This window comes from Chiloscyllium punctatum, chromosome 16 (assembly GCF_047496795.1).
Source record: "Chiloscyllium punctatum isolate Juve2018m chromosome 16, sChiPun1.3, whole genome shotgun sequence".
Lineage (NCBI taxonomy): Eukaryota > Metazoa > Chordata > Chondrichthyes > Orectolobiformes > Hemiscylliidae > Chiloscyllium > Chiloscyllium punctatum.
The window spans coordinates 41,732,140-41,749,823 of NC_092754.1; the positions used below are offsets into that span (position 1 = coordinate 41,732,140).

The 17,684-nt window shown below is 42.0% G+C and overlaps 1 protein-coding gene across 14 annotated transcripts in view; it reads left to right on the forward strand.

Moving 5' to 3' along the window:
- The window catches only part of hspg2 (heparan sulfate proteoglycan 2), a 529,465-nt gene that overhangs the window by 474,278 nt on the left and 37,503 nt on the right, over nt 1-17,684 (forward strand). For all 14 annotated transcript variants that reach the window (XM_072586792.1, XM_072586797.1, XM_072586801.1 and 11 more), the window contains 7 exons: nt 3,310-3,394; nt 3,752-3,896; nt 6,834-6,936; nt 9,733-9,842; nt 13,740-13,848; nt 16,872-16,970; nt 17,245-17,466. In XM_072586792.1, the coding sequence (XP_072442893.1) occupies nt 3,310-3,394; nt 3,752-3,896; nt 6,834-6,936; nt 9,733-9,842; nt 13,740-13,848; nt 16,872-16,970; nt 17,245-17,466 (873 nt within the window). The remainder of the gene's footprint in view (nt 1-3,309; nt 3,395-3,751; nt 3,897-6,833; nt 6,937-9,732; nt 9,843-13,739; nt 13,849-16,871; nt 16,971-17,244; nt 17,467-17,684) is intronic.

A 17,684-nucleotide genomic window follows, 5' to 3' on the forward strand; every position in this document is an offset into this window, starting at 1 on the left:
CTCCTGATTTCAGGCTAAACAGCAACAGAGTCCTACAGCACAGAGACAGGTCCTTTGGCCCAAACTGGTCCATGCCGACCAAAATGTGTATCCACACTAACCCCATTTCCCTGTACTTGACTAATCCTTTTCTATCTATATATTTGTCCAAATGCCTTTTAAATGTTGGTAATGTACCTGCTGGCAGCTCATTCCCTATGCAAACCACCCTCTAAAAAATTTGCCCCTCAGATTCCCTCAGAATAATCTTGCCCCTCTAACCTTAAACTGATGCCCTCTAGTCCTCGATGCCTCAACCATGAGGAAAAGACTGAGTGCATTCACCCTATCCACGCCTCTCATGATCTTATTCATCCCTGTAAAGGTCCCCCCTCAGTCTCCTACGCTCCAAAGAAAAAAGTCCTAGTTTGTCCAACGTATCCCTATACCTCATAGCATTGAGTTCAGGCAACATCCTTGTAAATTTCTTCTGCACTCTTTCCATTTTAATAGCATTCTTCCTATAACAAGATGAGCACATAATCCCCAAGTGCAGCCTCATCAATGTCCTGTATAACAGCAACATAACTTTTCAACTTCTAGACTCAGTGCCATAACTGATGAAGGCCAGTGTGCCAGAAACCTTCTTCACTGCCCTGTCTACCTGTGACTCGACTTTCAGAGAACTGTGAACCTGAACTCCAAGATCCCTCTGTTCCACTGCATTCCTTCAGGCCCTACCATTCCCCATGAAATTCCTATCTTGATTTGACTTTCTAAAATGCAAGACCTCACACTTATCTATACTAAACTCCATTTGCCATTTCTTGGCCCACTTCCCCAGCTGATCAAGGTCCTGCAGCAATTTTGATAAACTTACTCACTGTCCATTTTAGTGCCATCTGAAAACGTTTTAATCATGCCTTTTACATTCTCATCCATATCGTTGATATTGCTAACAAACAACAATGGGCACAGCACCAATCCCTGAGGTACACCAATGGTCAGAGGCCTCCAGTCTTACGAGCATCCTTCCACAATTACCCTCTGCTTCCTACAATCAAGCCAATTGTGTATCCTGGATTCCTGACCTTCTAGAACAGTCTGCCGTGTGGAACTTTATCTAAGGCATTACTGAAATCCCTATAGACTGTGTCTGCTGCCTTGCTCTCATTAACCTTCCTGGTTACTTTGTGAGGCGTGATCTCCCACTCAGGAAGCCATACTGACTACAGCTAATTAATCTCTGTCTTTCCAAATTCATGTTGATCTTAGCCCTCAAGTAACTTACCTACCACAGATGTTAAGCTTCCTGGTCTATAGTTCCCAAGCTTTTCTTTGTAACCCTACTTGAAAAATGGCACAACATTCGCTACCCTCTAGTCTTCTGGCACCTCACCCGTGGCTAGCGATGATGCAAAAATATCAGCAAGAGCCCCCGTAATTTCTTCTCCAGCCTCTTGCAGTGTTCTTGGATATATCTGGTCAGGACCAGGAGAACTCTCCACTTTCATACATTCTGATACATCCACCACACCCCCTATTGTGATATAGACTATCCCCAAGATAACACCACTAACTTTCCCAAGTCGTCTTGTCCTTCTCCATGGTAGACACACAGGAGAAATATTAATTGGAAACCTTGCTCATCTCCTCAGGTTCTACCCATACATGTCCACTTTGGTCCTTGAGGGGCCCTATTCTCTCTCTAGTTATTCTTTTTCCTTTAATATACTGAAAGTACCTCTTCTTCTCAGCTAAGTCTATTTCATGCCATTTTGCCCTCCTGATTTCCTTCTTCAGTAAACTCCTGTTTTCCCTGTATACCTTCAGGGATTCCTTTGATCCCAGCTGCCTATACCTGAGTCTCACTACCTCCTTTTTCCTGGTCAAAGCCTCAAAAACACTTGTCATCCAGGGTTTCCTATTCCTGCCAACCTTGCCCTTCACCCTCACAGGAACATATAGACCATGAGCTCTCACTATCTCACTTTTAAAGGCCTCTCACTTGCCTGAGGTCCCTTTGCCTGCAAACAGACTACTTCAACCAATCCCTAAAGATGGATAGTGTCTTCCTTGAACTTTTAGGAATGTGAGAAATATGAGCAGTAGCAGACCAATTTGCTGCTGAAACATGCTCTGTCCTTTAATACAATCATGGCTGATCTTAATCTTCACCTTCTCCTTCCTACTCGTTCTTCATATTCCTCAATTCCCTGAAAGACATTTATATATTTGAATATATAAATATATTCATGATGTGGAGATGCTGGCGTTGGATTGGGGTGGACAAGGTCAGAAGTCACGCGACACCAGGTGAAGTTTACCTGACAAAGGAGCAGCGTTCCGAAAGCTTGTGATTTCAGATAAACCTGTTGGACTATAACCTGGTGTCGCGTGACTTCTGACCTTAAATATATTCAGTGATAGAACACACACAGCTCTCTGGAGAAGAGAATTTCAAAGACTGAAAACCTTTGGAGTGAAGAAACTTCTACTCATCTCAGTCCTCATTCTGACATTGCAACCCAAACCCGTGGAAATAACCACTTAGTGTCCACTCTGTCAAGCCCCTTCAGAATTTTCTAAGTTAAATGAGATCACTTCTTATTTCTATTAACTCCAGATGAATGTCAAATTCGTACAGCATTTAGGATAATTCTCCCATTCCAGGAACCAATTCAGTGTGGAGAAAGTGAGGACAGCAGATCCTGGAGATCAGAGGTGAAAAATGTGTTGCTGGAAAAGCGCAGCAGGTCAGGCAGCATCCAAGGAACAAGGAGAATCGACGTTTCGGGCATAAGTCCCCCTTCTTCCTGAAGAAGGGCTTATGCCCGAAACATCGATTCTCCTGCTCCTTGGATGCTGCCTGACCTGCTGCGCTTTTCCAGCAACACATTTTTCAGCACCAATTCAGTGTACCTTTACTGTACCCTTTCTAAGATAAGTACTATAATTCCTTAGAACTGTAGACCAAACTGTGCAGACTGCTCCAGCTCCAAATGAGACAAGATCCAAGATAATCCAGGTAAATCATAAAAAGCACACAAATGTAACACAGACAACTAAAGGGAGATGTGTTGCTATCTCCCTTTTGAATTGCTTGTTGGTCTCTACTCCAGAGGAGCTTGATTACAAAATGTCGGGGTGAACCTATGTCTCGTGGCTCAGTGGTGCAGTCTGCTCTCTAATTCTCTCTTCCATCATAACCCTGCAATTTTAAAGCACTCTGAGAACACCTAAAGCGCCAATCATTAACACTTGTACCTGTGTGATACCACAATTCCATCAGCATCGGTCTCTTCATCACACTCATTCTCGGTCTTTCAGGTATGATTATTTACAATGGCCAGGAGCAGACAACAGGAGCAGACTTTATCTCATTCACATTAGTTGGAGGCCGCCCTGAATTCAGGTAATGATTGTGCTTTGATTACGTTTGTGTGTCCAGAGAATGAGATGTTGAAAATGTCGTGACCAGATTGACATGAATGGCTGGCTTATGACCTCCGATATAAAGAAAGCCTCAAAAGTATTCTGGCACAAATATTCTTGTACAATTGTGCCTTTCAGTTACACAACAAAATTGAAGGAAAGAGACATATTAAATGAATAATCAGCTACGTATACCAATGCCAAATTAACTTCAGAATCTTGCAAAGTATCTCTTTAATCATTTCATTTAACCTTTGCATCTATGCACATTTACAGTTGATTATATTTCCTGCACTTTTCTGATATATCTTACAAATATTTGTGCTTCTTCCCAAAGGTTCAATGTGGGTTCTGGCATGGCCACCATCCGTCACCCTAACCCCATTTCTCTGGGAGAATATCACAATGTAGTGTTATATCGGAACTTGACTCAGGGCTCGCTGTTTGTAGACAACGATCCTCCTGTCAATGGGAGTTCTCAGGTAAGGGAGACTTCAGTAGTGCCAGCAGTATTGAAGAAGTTAGAGTGTGTGTAGTGGTGATCCATCTGCGTTTGTGTTGTGTGTTGAGCGTTTGAAGCTCTTTTGAATAACCACATTGGTTTGGTTCAGCTCCCTTCTTGAATCAGAAGGTGGGGTTTAAGGTAAGGCACATTACAGTGCAAGTGTGGGAGTTGCATTACCGCAATGTTTCAGACTGTATATTGTGCTAAGCTCCTATCTCCTTATTCAAGTTAACTTCAAACAATAGTACAATCAACTGGTGAAGAAGCAGCACTCTGAACGATAGTGCTTCCAAATAAACCTGTTGGACCATAACCTGATGTTGTGTGATTTTTAACTTTGTACACCCCAGTCCAAGACCAGCATCTCCAAATCATATTCAAAGAATAACTGTATTTTCCTGTTGTCTTACACAACTCATGTCCTTCAAATAGCATCACTGAAAACAGATTAACTGGTCATTTTCTCTGCTTTATCTGCATGAAAAAAGTGACAGCATCTGAAAAATAACCAATTTGAATGTGAAGTAACGTCTGATATTCTGAGGTGTGTTCAGGTTCTATATCAATTCACATTCTCCCTTTCCTCCTTAGCAAAGAAGTATTTATATAATATTCTGCTTAACTTCAGGGGATCCCAAAGTCAAATCCTTCAGTGCAGTCGCTGTTGTAGTGCAAAACAAGTGGCAAACAATTTGCACACAGCAAGATCCCAGAACTGTAATGTGGTATTGATGAGGCGATCTGATTTTAAGTTATTAATTGAGTTATCAGTGTTGGCAAGGGCATCAGCTTAACATTTTGACTGGAAGACAGCATATCTGACAGTGCAGTTCCACTTTAGCAATGCACTCAGCATGGTCTGTGTGCTCTAATCTAGCTTCAACTCTGACCTGCAAACATCTGAGTCAACGTCTGCGCATGCTATTACTGAGCCATGGCTGACCCCTTGAAATCAAATGAACAATAACATAAGTCATGTGACAAATATCTAGTTAGAAGATGTTTGATGTACAATCTTAAATTTGACATTTTTCTTTTACAATACCTATCTTCCCTTTTTTATAAAACATATCATTCTTTATTTGCTTTGCACTTGGTACTATGTATTGTCATCCAATCTTTGTAAGTAATCAGGACACAATTGTAGACATTATAACTGTGTTGTTTACTGCAGTCTTATGCAGTCCATAACAACAACACCAAGTGCTGTGTTGGAGAAACTCAGTAGACCTGGCAGCTCCTGTGAGAGAAACAGTTAGTGTTTCAATAATTCTCATTTTGGATTTTTGGACTTGAAACATTGACTCTGTTTCTCACTCCACAGATGCTGCCAGACCTGCTGGGATTCTCCAGCACTTTCTGATTTTATTTCAAATCTCTAGCATCTGCAGTAGTTGGCTTTTATCAAGACTACTTGCTGCCTTTTTATTTTGCTGCATGAATTAACTAGAAATTGTACCCATGGCAGTTTAAAGGTATGTGCAGTGATATTAATTCAAGACTTAGAAAGTCCATTGCAGTGACATTTTTCCTGTCTCTGGACTGGTAACAAAATTGAAATTTGGGGATTGAAGATCATTCAGAAAAGGTTTACCAGAATGTTGCCTGGTATTGGGGATTTTAGCTATGACGAAAGGTTGGATAGACTGGGTTTGTTTTCACTGGAATGCAGAGTGGGTTGAGGGGCAACCGGATAGATATTCATAAGATTGTGAGTGACATGGATAGAGTGGAAAGTATGAGGCCTGTTCCCAGGGTGGAGGAGTCAATTATTAGGGGGCACAGGTTCAAAGTGCAAGGTGCTATGTTTAAAAAAGGAGATGTGCAAGGCAAATTTTTCACACAAAAGGTGGTGAGTGCCTAGAATGCACTGTCAGAGGTGGTGGTGGAAGCAGATACAACAGCAGCATTCAAGAAACACTTGGACAAATACATGATCAGGAAGGGAGTAGTGGGATACGGATCCTGTAAGTGAAGACAATGTTAGTATGGAAGGGCAAAATGTGTCAGCGCAGGACCTGTTCCTGTGCTGTATTGTTCTTTGTTCTTTGACTATTTGCGTTCAGAAACAAAATTCTCAGCTGCACCCCAAATGGGAAGGTTGAAATTGACTTGGTTGAAGTTCACTTCTGACTTGATGGTCTGGTGTGAAATATGTTTAGACAGTTCCTACCCAGTTCCTGGTGAGAGTCTACAGGGTATGGTGCCTTGAATTGAAAAACTTCCACCTGAACACACCCTGTAAACTGTGTTCTCTACAGTCAGGGTTGTATATGGCAATTAGTACCTGAAAAGTTCAGCTGACATCAAACAATAAACTCTGTCCGTCAGGATGTAAAGGACTATTCCTGGGAGGAGCTAACTAGATTTTTTTAGTTCAGTCCCAGTTCAATTCTAAATCTTTGTAACTAACAGTAATGTGTACTTTTAAGTCTAGCCTGTGATCTTAGAAGAGATTCTCAGATGTAATGCTAGGTAATATGTAATAAACCTGATCTGTTTATTGAGGCTGAGCCTTGTATTTGCCAACAACACTCTTCCCTACCTACTATCAGCAACTTAGATGAATACCAGTCAGAAGGATTGACAACAGTGAATCTCAGCAAGGTATGTCCGATGGTTTCAGAGGGCACGATCACAATCAATACCATACCTATCCAATCTCATTTTCAGTGCTGTTTTACTTCAGTCATTAATCCTGCTCTCTGTTCTTCCATTCAATCTGCTGTCTATGGCTCCTCATTCTTGACCCTTTAATCTCTGGTAACAGTCTCTTTCAATTTAAATTGTTGTATTCTTTCATATGCTTAAACAGCACGATCGCATTGCCTAGTAGTGTGCCTTGTTCCAAGAGGATAAAGAGCCAATATTTCATGCCCTTCTTTCACTAAAGTGTACATTTCTTTCACTTTAGGGAAACTTCCGAGGTCTGGATTTAAATGAAGAGCTTTATGTTGGCGGTTACCCCCATTTTGAAAACATTTCGAAAGTCACTGGAAGCAACAGCGGGTTTATGGGTGAGAAAGCTATTTGGAAAATAACTGTGCAAATTCTTTCTTGCATTGCTCTGCTTTACCCAAATGTTACCAATCCTATGACAAGAATTAATATCACAATAACAGGATTCTTTATTTGAGGATAATACTGTGCACAGACAATAGTAACTGGGAAGATATGACTGACTTGTAGGACTGCAGTTCTGTTCACTCTATAGGGTACACAGGATATACTCCATAGTATAGTATAGAACTACATGTCTCATATGGACAGCAATTTGAGATGTGATATCTTAAAGATGTATCACAGCAGTCCTGAGGTCCATTGTTACCACCGATTCGTGTACTCCAAGTTTTACCTGCCCACAATTTTGCATATCTTGAAAGAGAGAATGACTCCGATGAAGTGTTTAGTCAGTTAATGTTTCCAGTCTTGCTCCCAATGATCAACGCTTTTGAATGTGATCAACCTCTACTGTCCTGGAAATGCTGTCCCTCACCCAATACCATTAGTCTACTAGGGAATTAGATAAGACGCTAGGAAAGGCTGAGTGGTAACCATGGCAACAATATGACAACTACTAGTTTTCACCTACCCATCATCTACTTTAATTGATTTCAGTAACCTAAAAGCATAGCTGATGCAATGCTGATAATATAATTAATCGCCACGTATTGGGAGATAAGGTCTCATTTTCATCATGCTCATCCTTTAAATAGTTTTCTTAGTTTTCTTTTGATTTATGTATTATTTGAATAATGTACATCCTGTTTTCATGTTACATTCACGCAAATACATTTAAGGCCTTATCCAGAAATGAGAGTTCAAATCCCACCGAGGCAGCTGTAGATTTTGAATTCAGTTTTTCTATTCATTCACTGGATGTGGGCATAGCTGACCATCGCAAATTGCCCAGAAGATAGTTAAGAGTCAACCACATTGCTGCTGTGGACCTGGAGTTACATGTAGGCCAGACCATGCGAGGAAGGCAATTTCCTTCCCTGAAGGACATTAGTGAACCGGACGGGTTTGTCCAACAATTGACATCAGTTTCATGATCATCATTAGACTTTTAATTTCAAACTTTTAACTGAATCCAAAATCCACCATCTGCTGTGGTGGGATACAAGCCCAGATCCCCAGAACAATACGAAGGTCTCTGGATTGATAATCGAGCAATAATATCACTAGGCCTTCGTCGCCCCTTACATTAAGTAAATAATTGTTTTTTTAAAAGGTTCTCTCAATCAGAATGACAGTGAAACTGCTGAATTGGCATTAAAATTCAACCAATTAATGATTATCATCATGGAACCGCCCACAGTGTGGACACAGGTCATTCGGCCTGTCGAGTCCACACCAACCCTCCAAAGAGCATCCCACCCCTCCTGCCCTATCCATGTAACTCCACATTTCCCCTGGCCAGTCCACCTAATCTGCACATGTTTGGATTTGTCCGAGGAACAAATCCAACCTGAGTACCAGGCGCTGCGAGATAGCAGCGCTAACCCCTGAGCCAGTGTGCCAGCCCCATGTCCTCTTTTTGTGGTTGTGTGGGAGTGAAATACTGGAAGCAGCTGCAGTTCTGAATTATGTGAAAATGTGCAGGAGGAACCTGGTACCAGAAAGCAAATTTAGTGAGACAAGCACAAAAACTAAACTCGTACAGCTGATAAAGTCAAAGAGCACAGTAACCCTTGGCTTAAATGTATTAAAATCACTGGAATATAATCTGTACGATGATTAAAGACTTTATCTTAATGTGGAAAGGGAACCATTTAGCCTTTTTGTGTGATTGTGCTTGTCTCTTATATTCATGCCATGGTGTGTTTTATTTTCATTTTAGTTCTGCTAAATATACTCCAGAATTTTTCAAATTTATGAGGACAGCATTTATTGCCCATCTTCAGTTACCCTGGAGAAGGTGGTGATGAGCTGCTGCCTTGAATCACTGCAGTATTTGGATGTAGGAACACCCACAATGTGATAGGGAGTGAGTTCCAGCATTTTGACCCAGCGACACTGAAGGAGCGGTAATACATTTTCAAGTCGGGATGGCTTGAAGGGGAACATGTGGGTAATGGTGTTTCCATGTGTCTGCTGCCCTTGCCCTTCTCGTAATATTGAATACTGCAAAATTTCAGCTCCCCCCCTGCCCCCCCCCCCCCCCCCCCCCCCCCCCCAACTCCGATTTCTGTTCCTCACAATAGGGTGTGGACTGTGGACTGTTACCCACTGCGGCATTGCCATCATCTCTCCAAACTTTGGGAATCCAGCAACTGATTACAGTAAAGTACAGTGGATGCTGGAAACCTGAAATAAAGGCAGGAGATGTTGGATGAAGCTTTTTTGGTCACAAAGTTCCCTTAATCATTAATCAATTTATCAGCAAATTGCTTCTGCCCTCTACCTTATCACAGACCTTTTCATTCTTACCTCCCTCCATTCCTCCCCCTCTCATTCCCGCTGACTTGTTTATTCTCTGCCCACTCCCGGTTCTGATGAAGCATTGTTTCTGTTTTCATAGCTGCCACCTCACCCACTGAGTATTTCCACTGTGTTCCGTTTTATCAAACCAAAGGGTTGTGTGTGTTATTTAAGGTGGATATTTTTCCCTACAACCAATCACAAAAGTCACCTAATCTGTTGTTACTTTTAGTGGCAGTATGTTGTCAAGGCAAGTGTTTTGATGTGCCTTTGAGTCCTATTATCAATTGAGAATAATGAACCCCTTAGTTAAAATGACCACATATGTTTGCAGAATGAGAAAGACCGCGTTGAAATTAACCTGCTGACTTGCTCTTCCCTCTGATTAGGGTGCATTCGCCAGCTTGTAATTCAGGGTGATGAGGTGATCTTCTCCGCTCCAGATCTGAAAGCTAGAGGAATATCTGACTGCCCAACCTGCAAAGACAATCCTTGCAAGGTACTAGATATCCGCAGTGCTGTTTGGTAATCCGTCGTCAATTTCTTTCACAGCACAGGCTGTTGGTTACTGCAAATTTGTGACCCTCCTTTCAAATGTCTCCAACCTAAATGGTTTAGACTGATGGAAAAGTATTTTTCTTTTTAATTTCTGCTAGTACAGTCCTCTAATATGAAGCTTATGGCCAGAACGGGGTTCACCTGTCCCCTTGCAGTGGCATACCATATCATGCAAATCAACTGGGCCTCTTTCAGCACCACCTCCAACATCATTGTTGCGATTGGAAATCTTCTGGAAAATAATGAGAGCCTCCTACAAGACATGCACCCAAGGAACTGAAACATGCTGTACCAGCAAAGGAGCACTTGTAATGGTCTTGAAATATTACATACCTTTTAAATTACACACACGTCTGAAGTGGTGGCATGTTTGCGCCAATTACAATGCCAACTCTGAATTCTTGTTCCTTTATTTGGGTGTTGAATAAATCCATTAGTGTGTTGTTACATCATGTTAACAGTAATTGCATTAATTTTGAGGGCAGAGATGAACAATGGATACTTGGGAGTGAGTGATGTGTACATTGAGATGAGCAATGACATGTACATGGGGGTGAGTGATGTGTACTTCAGAATGACGATATATACTAGGCATGAATTCATTACCACAGTCAATAGGTTAATCCAAAATCTTGAAGACAAGCATGGTCTTCCTTGTTTGGGAGTAAGGTTAGGGTTTGATTGTTCTTCTTTTTAACCTTGGCATCGTGTGGCTGGCTTTTGCACAGCAGACAAGTCATGGACAAGAGCTTTATTCTCGAGAGTAGAATTCTAAGAGTTTGGATTTCTGGCGAATAATGATGTCTGGGGATGGGGTTATCAGCATTAAAATTTGGGCAGATGGCATAAATGTCGCTGAAGCAGGAAACCAACACATGATGGACAGTGTCTTTGCATTGAGTTAATGATCCTTAAGATTGGAGGAAATTATTGATGTTCTTATACTTAGAGATATTTTCGAAGGTGAAGCAGATATGTGACAGGTGACGTGAACGAGATTCCAATTGGTTAGAAAGTAAAGCAATTTGATTTTTAATTCTTCATAATCTCTGAAAAAGATCATCGGTGTTACTCCCGTCAGATTCTGCGTCAGCAAAACAACTGTCTCAAAAATTTACCAGCCATTTGTAGATTGGTTGAGCTGAGTGGTCTTCTCATCTGTGAAACCATCCACCTTAATGCATCCATAAAGAGCGACTCCACACTCCTTCCCCACTTAGCTATGTCAAATTATTTCTTCAACATTCGTAAGAATCTTGCATCTGCCTTTCTGAGAGTCCATTCCAAGTGATCAATCTCACTAATTTCGCCTCTTATTCCTTTGCACCGTCTCTAAATTGGAAGTAATATTTTGGATGAATCTTTCCCATTCCATTTTCACATTGCCACAAGATCACTTTGCTGGTGCTTCGCATCAAGGTTGAAAAACTCAAAGGTTTTGCCAGTTCAAAACAAAAACAGAAAGACAATTGATTCTCCATTTCCCAAAGGCTCAGCTTCTCCTCGGTGAAGATAAACATTGGTGGAGTGAAAGAATGTCTGTCGGGAATTGTCCTCTTCCAGTAAACTAATTGCTTAAACTCCAGGTGGGGTGTTTCTGACTTTGTAAAGACAAGTAAATATACAAACAATGGTGGACAGGTAAAGAAGTCTGGCCTTTCCTATACGTCCCACATAATTGTGACACTTTGTGTATTGCAAAATGTACAGTCCTAACCTTGAGGTTGTCATTCTGAACCACAGTCAAGATATATGCGGTTCTTTGAAATCTGTCCCGTCAAACATCCTTGCTGGTTGGTCCCAAATTATTCACCAGTGTGTGTAAGTAAGAATGTTGAAAGCATAAGCAATTTGTGCACTTGCATCATATAGATGCAAAGTTAACACAATCATAAAATCAGCGTGGAGCAAGTGTAGGCTATAGAAGGACTGTAATGTTTATCTTTTAACTTTATTTATACTATGATGAGCTGTAATGTAGAAGTTTTAGGTTTTTTTTTAATATTTCTCTATTTTTGTACCTAATCTATTTTAGTAACTAAGATTTGTAGCTAGGTACTTTGTACCAGAGATGGTGCTGTATGTGGCAACATTGTACACTTTTCATTATACTCCTGTACTTTTGTACTTGAGTATACGTGACAATAAACCTTAACTCTAATTCTGAAGACGTGATTAGAGTATAGCATCATCTTAATTCATTCTATGTTCCAACTGACATTTCACATTGATGAGGAGCATTAATGAAGAATGCCATAACACTAGTCATAGAGTCATAGATATGTACAGCATGGAAACAGACCCTTTGGCCCAACCCGCCTATGCCAACCAGATATCCCAACCCAATCTAGTCCCACCTGCCAGCACCCGGCCCATATCCCTCCAAACCCTTCCTATTCATATACCCATCCAAATGCCTCTTAAATGTTGCAATTGTACCAGCCTCCACCATTTCCTCTGGCAGCTCATTCCATACACATACCACCCTCTGTGTGAAAAAGTTGCCCCATAGGTCTCTCTTATATTTTTCCCCTCTCACCTTAAACATATGCCCTCTAGTTCTGAACTCCCCCACCCCAGGGAAAAGACTTTGTCTATTTATTCTATCCATGCTCCTCATAATTTTGTAAACCTCTATAAGGTCACCCCTCAGCCTCTGACGCTCCAGGGAAAACAGCCCCAGCCTGTTTAGCCTCTCCCTATAGCTCAAATCCTCCAAACCTGGCAACATCCTTGTAAACCTTTTCTGAACCCTTTCAAGTTTCACAACATCTTTCTGATAGGAAGGAGACCAGAATTGCACGCAATATTCCAACAGTGGCCTAACCAATGTCCTATACAGCCGCAACATGACCTCCCAACTCCTGTACACAATATTCTGACCAATAAAGGAAAGCATACCAAACGCCCACTTCACTATCCTATCTACCTGTGACTCCACTTTCAAGGAGCTATGAACCTGCACACCAAGGTCTCCATGTTCAGCAACACTCCCTAGGACCTTACCATTAAGTGTATAAGTCCTGCTAAGATGTGCTTTCCCAAAATGCAGTGCCTCTCATTTATCTGAATTAAACTCCATCTGCCATTTCTCAGCTCATTGGCCCATCTGGTCCAGATCCTGTTGTAATCTGAGGTAACCCTCTTCACTGTCCACTACACCTCCAATTTTGGTGTCTTCTGCAAACTTACTAACTGTACCTCTCATGCTCGCATCCAAATCATTTGTGTAAATGACAAAAAGTAGAGGGCCCAGCACCGATCCTTGTGGCACTCCACTGGTCACAGGCCTCCAGTCTGAAAAATAACCCTCCACCACCACCCTCTGACTTCTACCTTTGAGCCAGTTCTGTATCCAAATGGCTACTTCTCCCTGTATTCCGTGAAATCTAACCTTGCTAATCAGTCTCCAGTGGGGAACCTTGTCGAATACGTTACTGAAGTCCATATTGATCACATCTACTGCTCTACCCTCATCAATCCTCTTTGTTATTCTTCAAAAAACTCAATCAGGTTTGTGAGACATGATTTCCCATGCACAAAGCCATGTTGACTATCCCTAATCAGTCCTTGCCTTTCTAAATACATGTACATCCTGTCCCTCAGGATTCCCTCCAACAACTTGCTCGCCACCGAGGTTAGGCTCACTGGTCTATAGTTCCCTGGCTTGTCCTTACTGCCCTTCTTAAACAGTGGCACCACATTAGCCAACCTCCAGTCTTCTGGCACCTCACCTGTGACTATCGATGATATAAGTATCTCAGCAAGAGCATTGTTTTTGTAGGTCGACGTCAGTATTGGGGATTTATCATGAAGTAGCTGATGTTTTTTCTTTCAGAATGGAGGTCAATGTGTTGACTCTGAGACTGGCAGTTATACATGTCACTGTAGGAGGGGATATACCGGGAGCAACTGTGAACATTCACTAGCTCTACACTGTCACCCAGGTAAGTGTCTGTTTAGAACCACAGCGAACCCTACTGATCATTGTATATAAAGGATAATATTTAGCTAGTTTCTTCTGATCGTAAGAAAGGGAAACCTAAAGCTGAAGCTTGATTTATCATCTCTTTCAAAATAATTTAAATTGAATAGGTGGGAAGTAATTGCTCATAATAACTGAGTATTGTGCATGAGATGGAGGAAATATTTGTGTCCCAGAATATCAACTTGGCACTTGCTTCAAATTCAAACCCCACTTACCATTTAATTTTTGCTGACATTTCAGTGCAATACGGAGGGAACATTATTTTTTAAATATGTTCATGGTACGTAGACATTGCTGGCCATAGTTGGTCTTTATTGACCATCCTGAATTACTCTGGAGAAGGTGGTGGGAAATTATCTTCTTGAACTGCTGCTGACCCAGAGATATGGGGGCACTGCTTAGTTAGAGAGGGATTTCCAGGATTTTTAACATGGTCACCAATGAGGGAATGGCAATATATTTTCTTCTGGTTTGAAGTGTTCCCCTGTTACAACTGTCTTTGTCCTTCTAGATATAAGTGGTTGTGGGTTTGGAAGAATAATTCCACACTCTCTCCCAAGTTAGCTACATCACATTACTTTTTCAGCATCTGTCACTTTGAGAGTCCATTCCAAGTGATGAATCTCACTAGTTTCACCCTTTATTCTGTGGTGAATTTCTGCAATTCATCTTGTAAATGATGCACATTGCTGCTACTGAGCATCACTGGTGTTGGGTGTGAATATAGAAGATGGTAGATGGAGTACTAAACAATAACTATATTTACTCACATGTCATTTTTCAAAAGGGAGGTTTAAATCAAAGTTCCTGGATTAAGTTGGATATTGAACACAGCATTTCTCCTGATGTCATGCTCAGCACGTATCCCCTAACCAACGCAATAAAAGCAAATTGCCTGGTTATTCATCTCTTTGCTGTGAACTTGTTAGTGTCTATTACAGAATGGTAGTAACTGCACTTTGCATAGCACTTCACAATCAATTACTTACTTTCAATGTGACAAGAATGTGAAAATGTCATATTAGTTCAAGTTTTTTTGTACTTCCCTTCATCATCACAGCATCACCTAGTGGCCATCCAATTGCCCTGCAGCATGGTGTTGAACTCAGTCATCCAACCTTTGATCTTATTATAGTGAAAACAGGAGTCCATTGGGAGCTTGAATGTTCTGTTTCCAAGATTATTGGGTGAGGGAGGAAACTGTGCTAGGCAGAGGTTTGGTATTTCCAGAATTCCCAGAGACTGGAACCTGGGATTTCTAATGGGCTGAGTGTATTTCTGTCACATAGATGGAAGTTACATGTTGGGACCCTGCAAAATCCCTGACTTTAAAGGGATTGCCCAGGAAATTTCAAATTCTGCTCCTGGTTCCTGTACACCTGAAACCCTCTAAAAGTATCCATCTAAATCAGTGAATGCAGTGGATACCACTGTAATTAAGTATGTATCTAGGAAATGTCAGACAATAAAATGCCTGGTCTAAGCCCTAGGTAACTAATAACTGATTCATCAACTCCATGCTACACCTCCCTTAGACCCCTGACCCAGGCCTGATAACCCCACACTCACTGGAAATGGACCTCTCATCACCCAAATATCCACCTTTTCTCCCATGACCCAACCCTCACCCCTATGAGATCCAGCACCTGCTAGATAACTATCTCCTGACCATCTTAAGCACTGCCATCAGTTAGTGAGCCAACCACATACCCCCACCCTGGCACGCTATCCACCTAGCACCCTCAGCTCTTATTCCTCTTACCTACTTACCCTTTCATAGGAGCTGTCAACGTGACTGTAATCGGGACATTTAAATCACACAATGCAGCCACTGTTTCCTTTCGAAAAGGTGGGGGTGACATGGTTTGACTTCCGCTGTCCATGATGCACTGGAGGAATCTGTCAGATTTGAAGTATGTCCCGCATTTCCGTTGGAGTCCTGTTCAGAGTCTCCTGTCAGAAATGTGAAGCTCACCTTTAACACATAAAAGGGCCAAGTTGCTACTGAATGTGATTGCCACTGAGACAATTCAGCTCTGCAGCCCTACTATTAGATTCAAAAACAGAAAAGGAGAGAACCGGAGTTAACGTTTTGGGTCTAGAACAACTCTGAAGAAGGGTCGCTGGACTCAAAACATTGACTTTACTTTCTTCCCACAGATGCTGCCAGCACGTGGGCGGCACGGTGGCACAGTGGTTAGCACTGCTGCCTCACAGCGCCTGAGACCCGGGTTCAATTCCCGCCTCAGGCGACTGACTGTGTGGAGTTTGCACGTTCTCCCCGTGTCTGCGTGGGTTTCCTCCGGGTGCTCCGGTTTCCTCCCACAGTCCAAAGATGTGCAGGCCAGGTGAATTGGCCATGCTAAATTGCCCATAGTGTTAGGTAAGGGGTAAATGTAGATGTAGGGGTATGGGTGGGTTACGCTTCGGCGGGGCGGTGTGGACTTGTTGGGCCGAAGGGCCTGTTTCCACACTGTAAGTAATCTAATCTAATCTAATCTGCTGAGTTTCTCCGGCAATTTCTGTTTTTGTTTCTGATTTCCAGCATCTGCAGTTCTTTGCAGTTGTTTATTTTGTATTAGTAGATTGATGGACTTCTCCATTCTCCATTAAACAAGCTTTTATTCAAAACACTGAATTTTTGGGAAGAAGGTGATGAATAGGTCCATTGGCTCTTTGCACAGCTGTTGACAGAAAACACGAAATTAAGGTGTCTCAACTGAAGAGTTTTGCACTTATCAAATTCAGAGCCAGCAAAAAAAAATTCTATTTAAAGGAGTGTAATGATATCCGTTCTGAGGAAGGGCCACTGGACCCAAAACATTAACTCTGATTTCTCTCCACAGTTGCTGCCAGACCTGCTGAGTGTTTTTTCAGCAACTTCTGTTTTTGTTACTGATTTATAGCATCTGCAGTTTTGGTTTTTACTGCTGAGTGGTGGTGGTGGTGGTGGTGATACCTGTCTCTGGTTTTACTTTGCAGAGGCCTGTGGGCCAGATGCTACTTGTGTGAACAATCCGGATGGCCTTGGGTATAACTGTCGATGCCACCTGGGCAAACGAGGGCCGAAATGTATGGATGGTGAGCCTTTCCTGCTAGTTATAATGACGAGTCATGCCGCCAGCAGTAATAATACCTAAATAAAGTTCATTGCACCTGCATTAACATCACTGGCAATGTTAATGTTTATTGCCCATTTTCATGTCAATGCTGTAAGTAGCCTCACTAGACATTTATTGTTTAGGAATCAGGCTGATCACACATTTCTGTCTGGTGTCTTCACTGGCATCTTTGTTTATAGAGCAACAGGTAAGATGCAAAAATGGTAAACCTGACTCTTCCTGTTGCCTCACAGGTGTCTTAATTACAGCTCCTTCCTTCAGGGGAGGGCACTCTTTTGTGGCATATCCACCCCTGACCAACGTTCACAATGAGCTGACCATCGAGCTAGAGTTTAAGCCTCACTCACCAAACGGTCTGATGTTCTACAGCAGTGGACAAAGGATGAAAATGAATGACTTCATCTCGGTCGCCATGTTGAATGGACATTTGGAGTTCCGATACGACCTGGGCTCAGGTGGGTGAAACGGAATCTGGATTGAGGACTTAGTCCACGAACGCAGCTCTGCCAGCATGAGCAGAGCTCCTCCGATAATCTAGCCTTTCTCTTTCCTGCCGATAATCTAGCCTTGCTCTTTCCTGCCACCATTAGCATTGTGCCGTTGTCCTGGGTTGGTGTGTAATTTTGAAGCATATTGCCCGTTGAATCTATTCAGTCTCTAAGTAGCTGCTGTC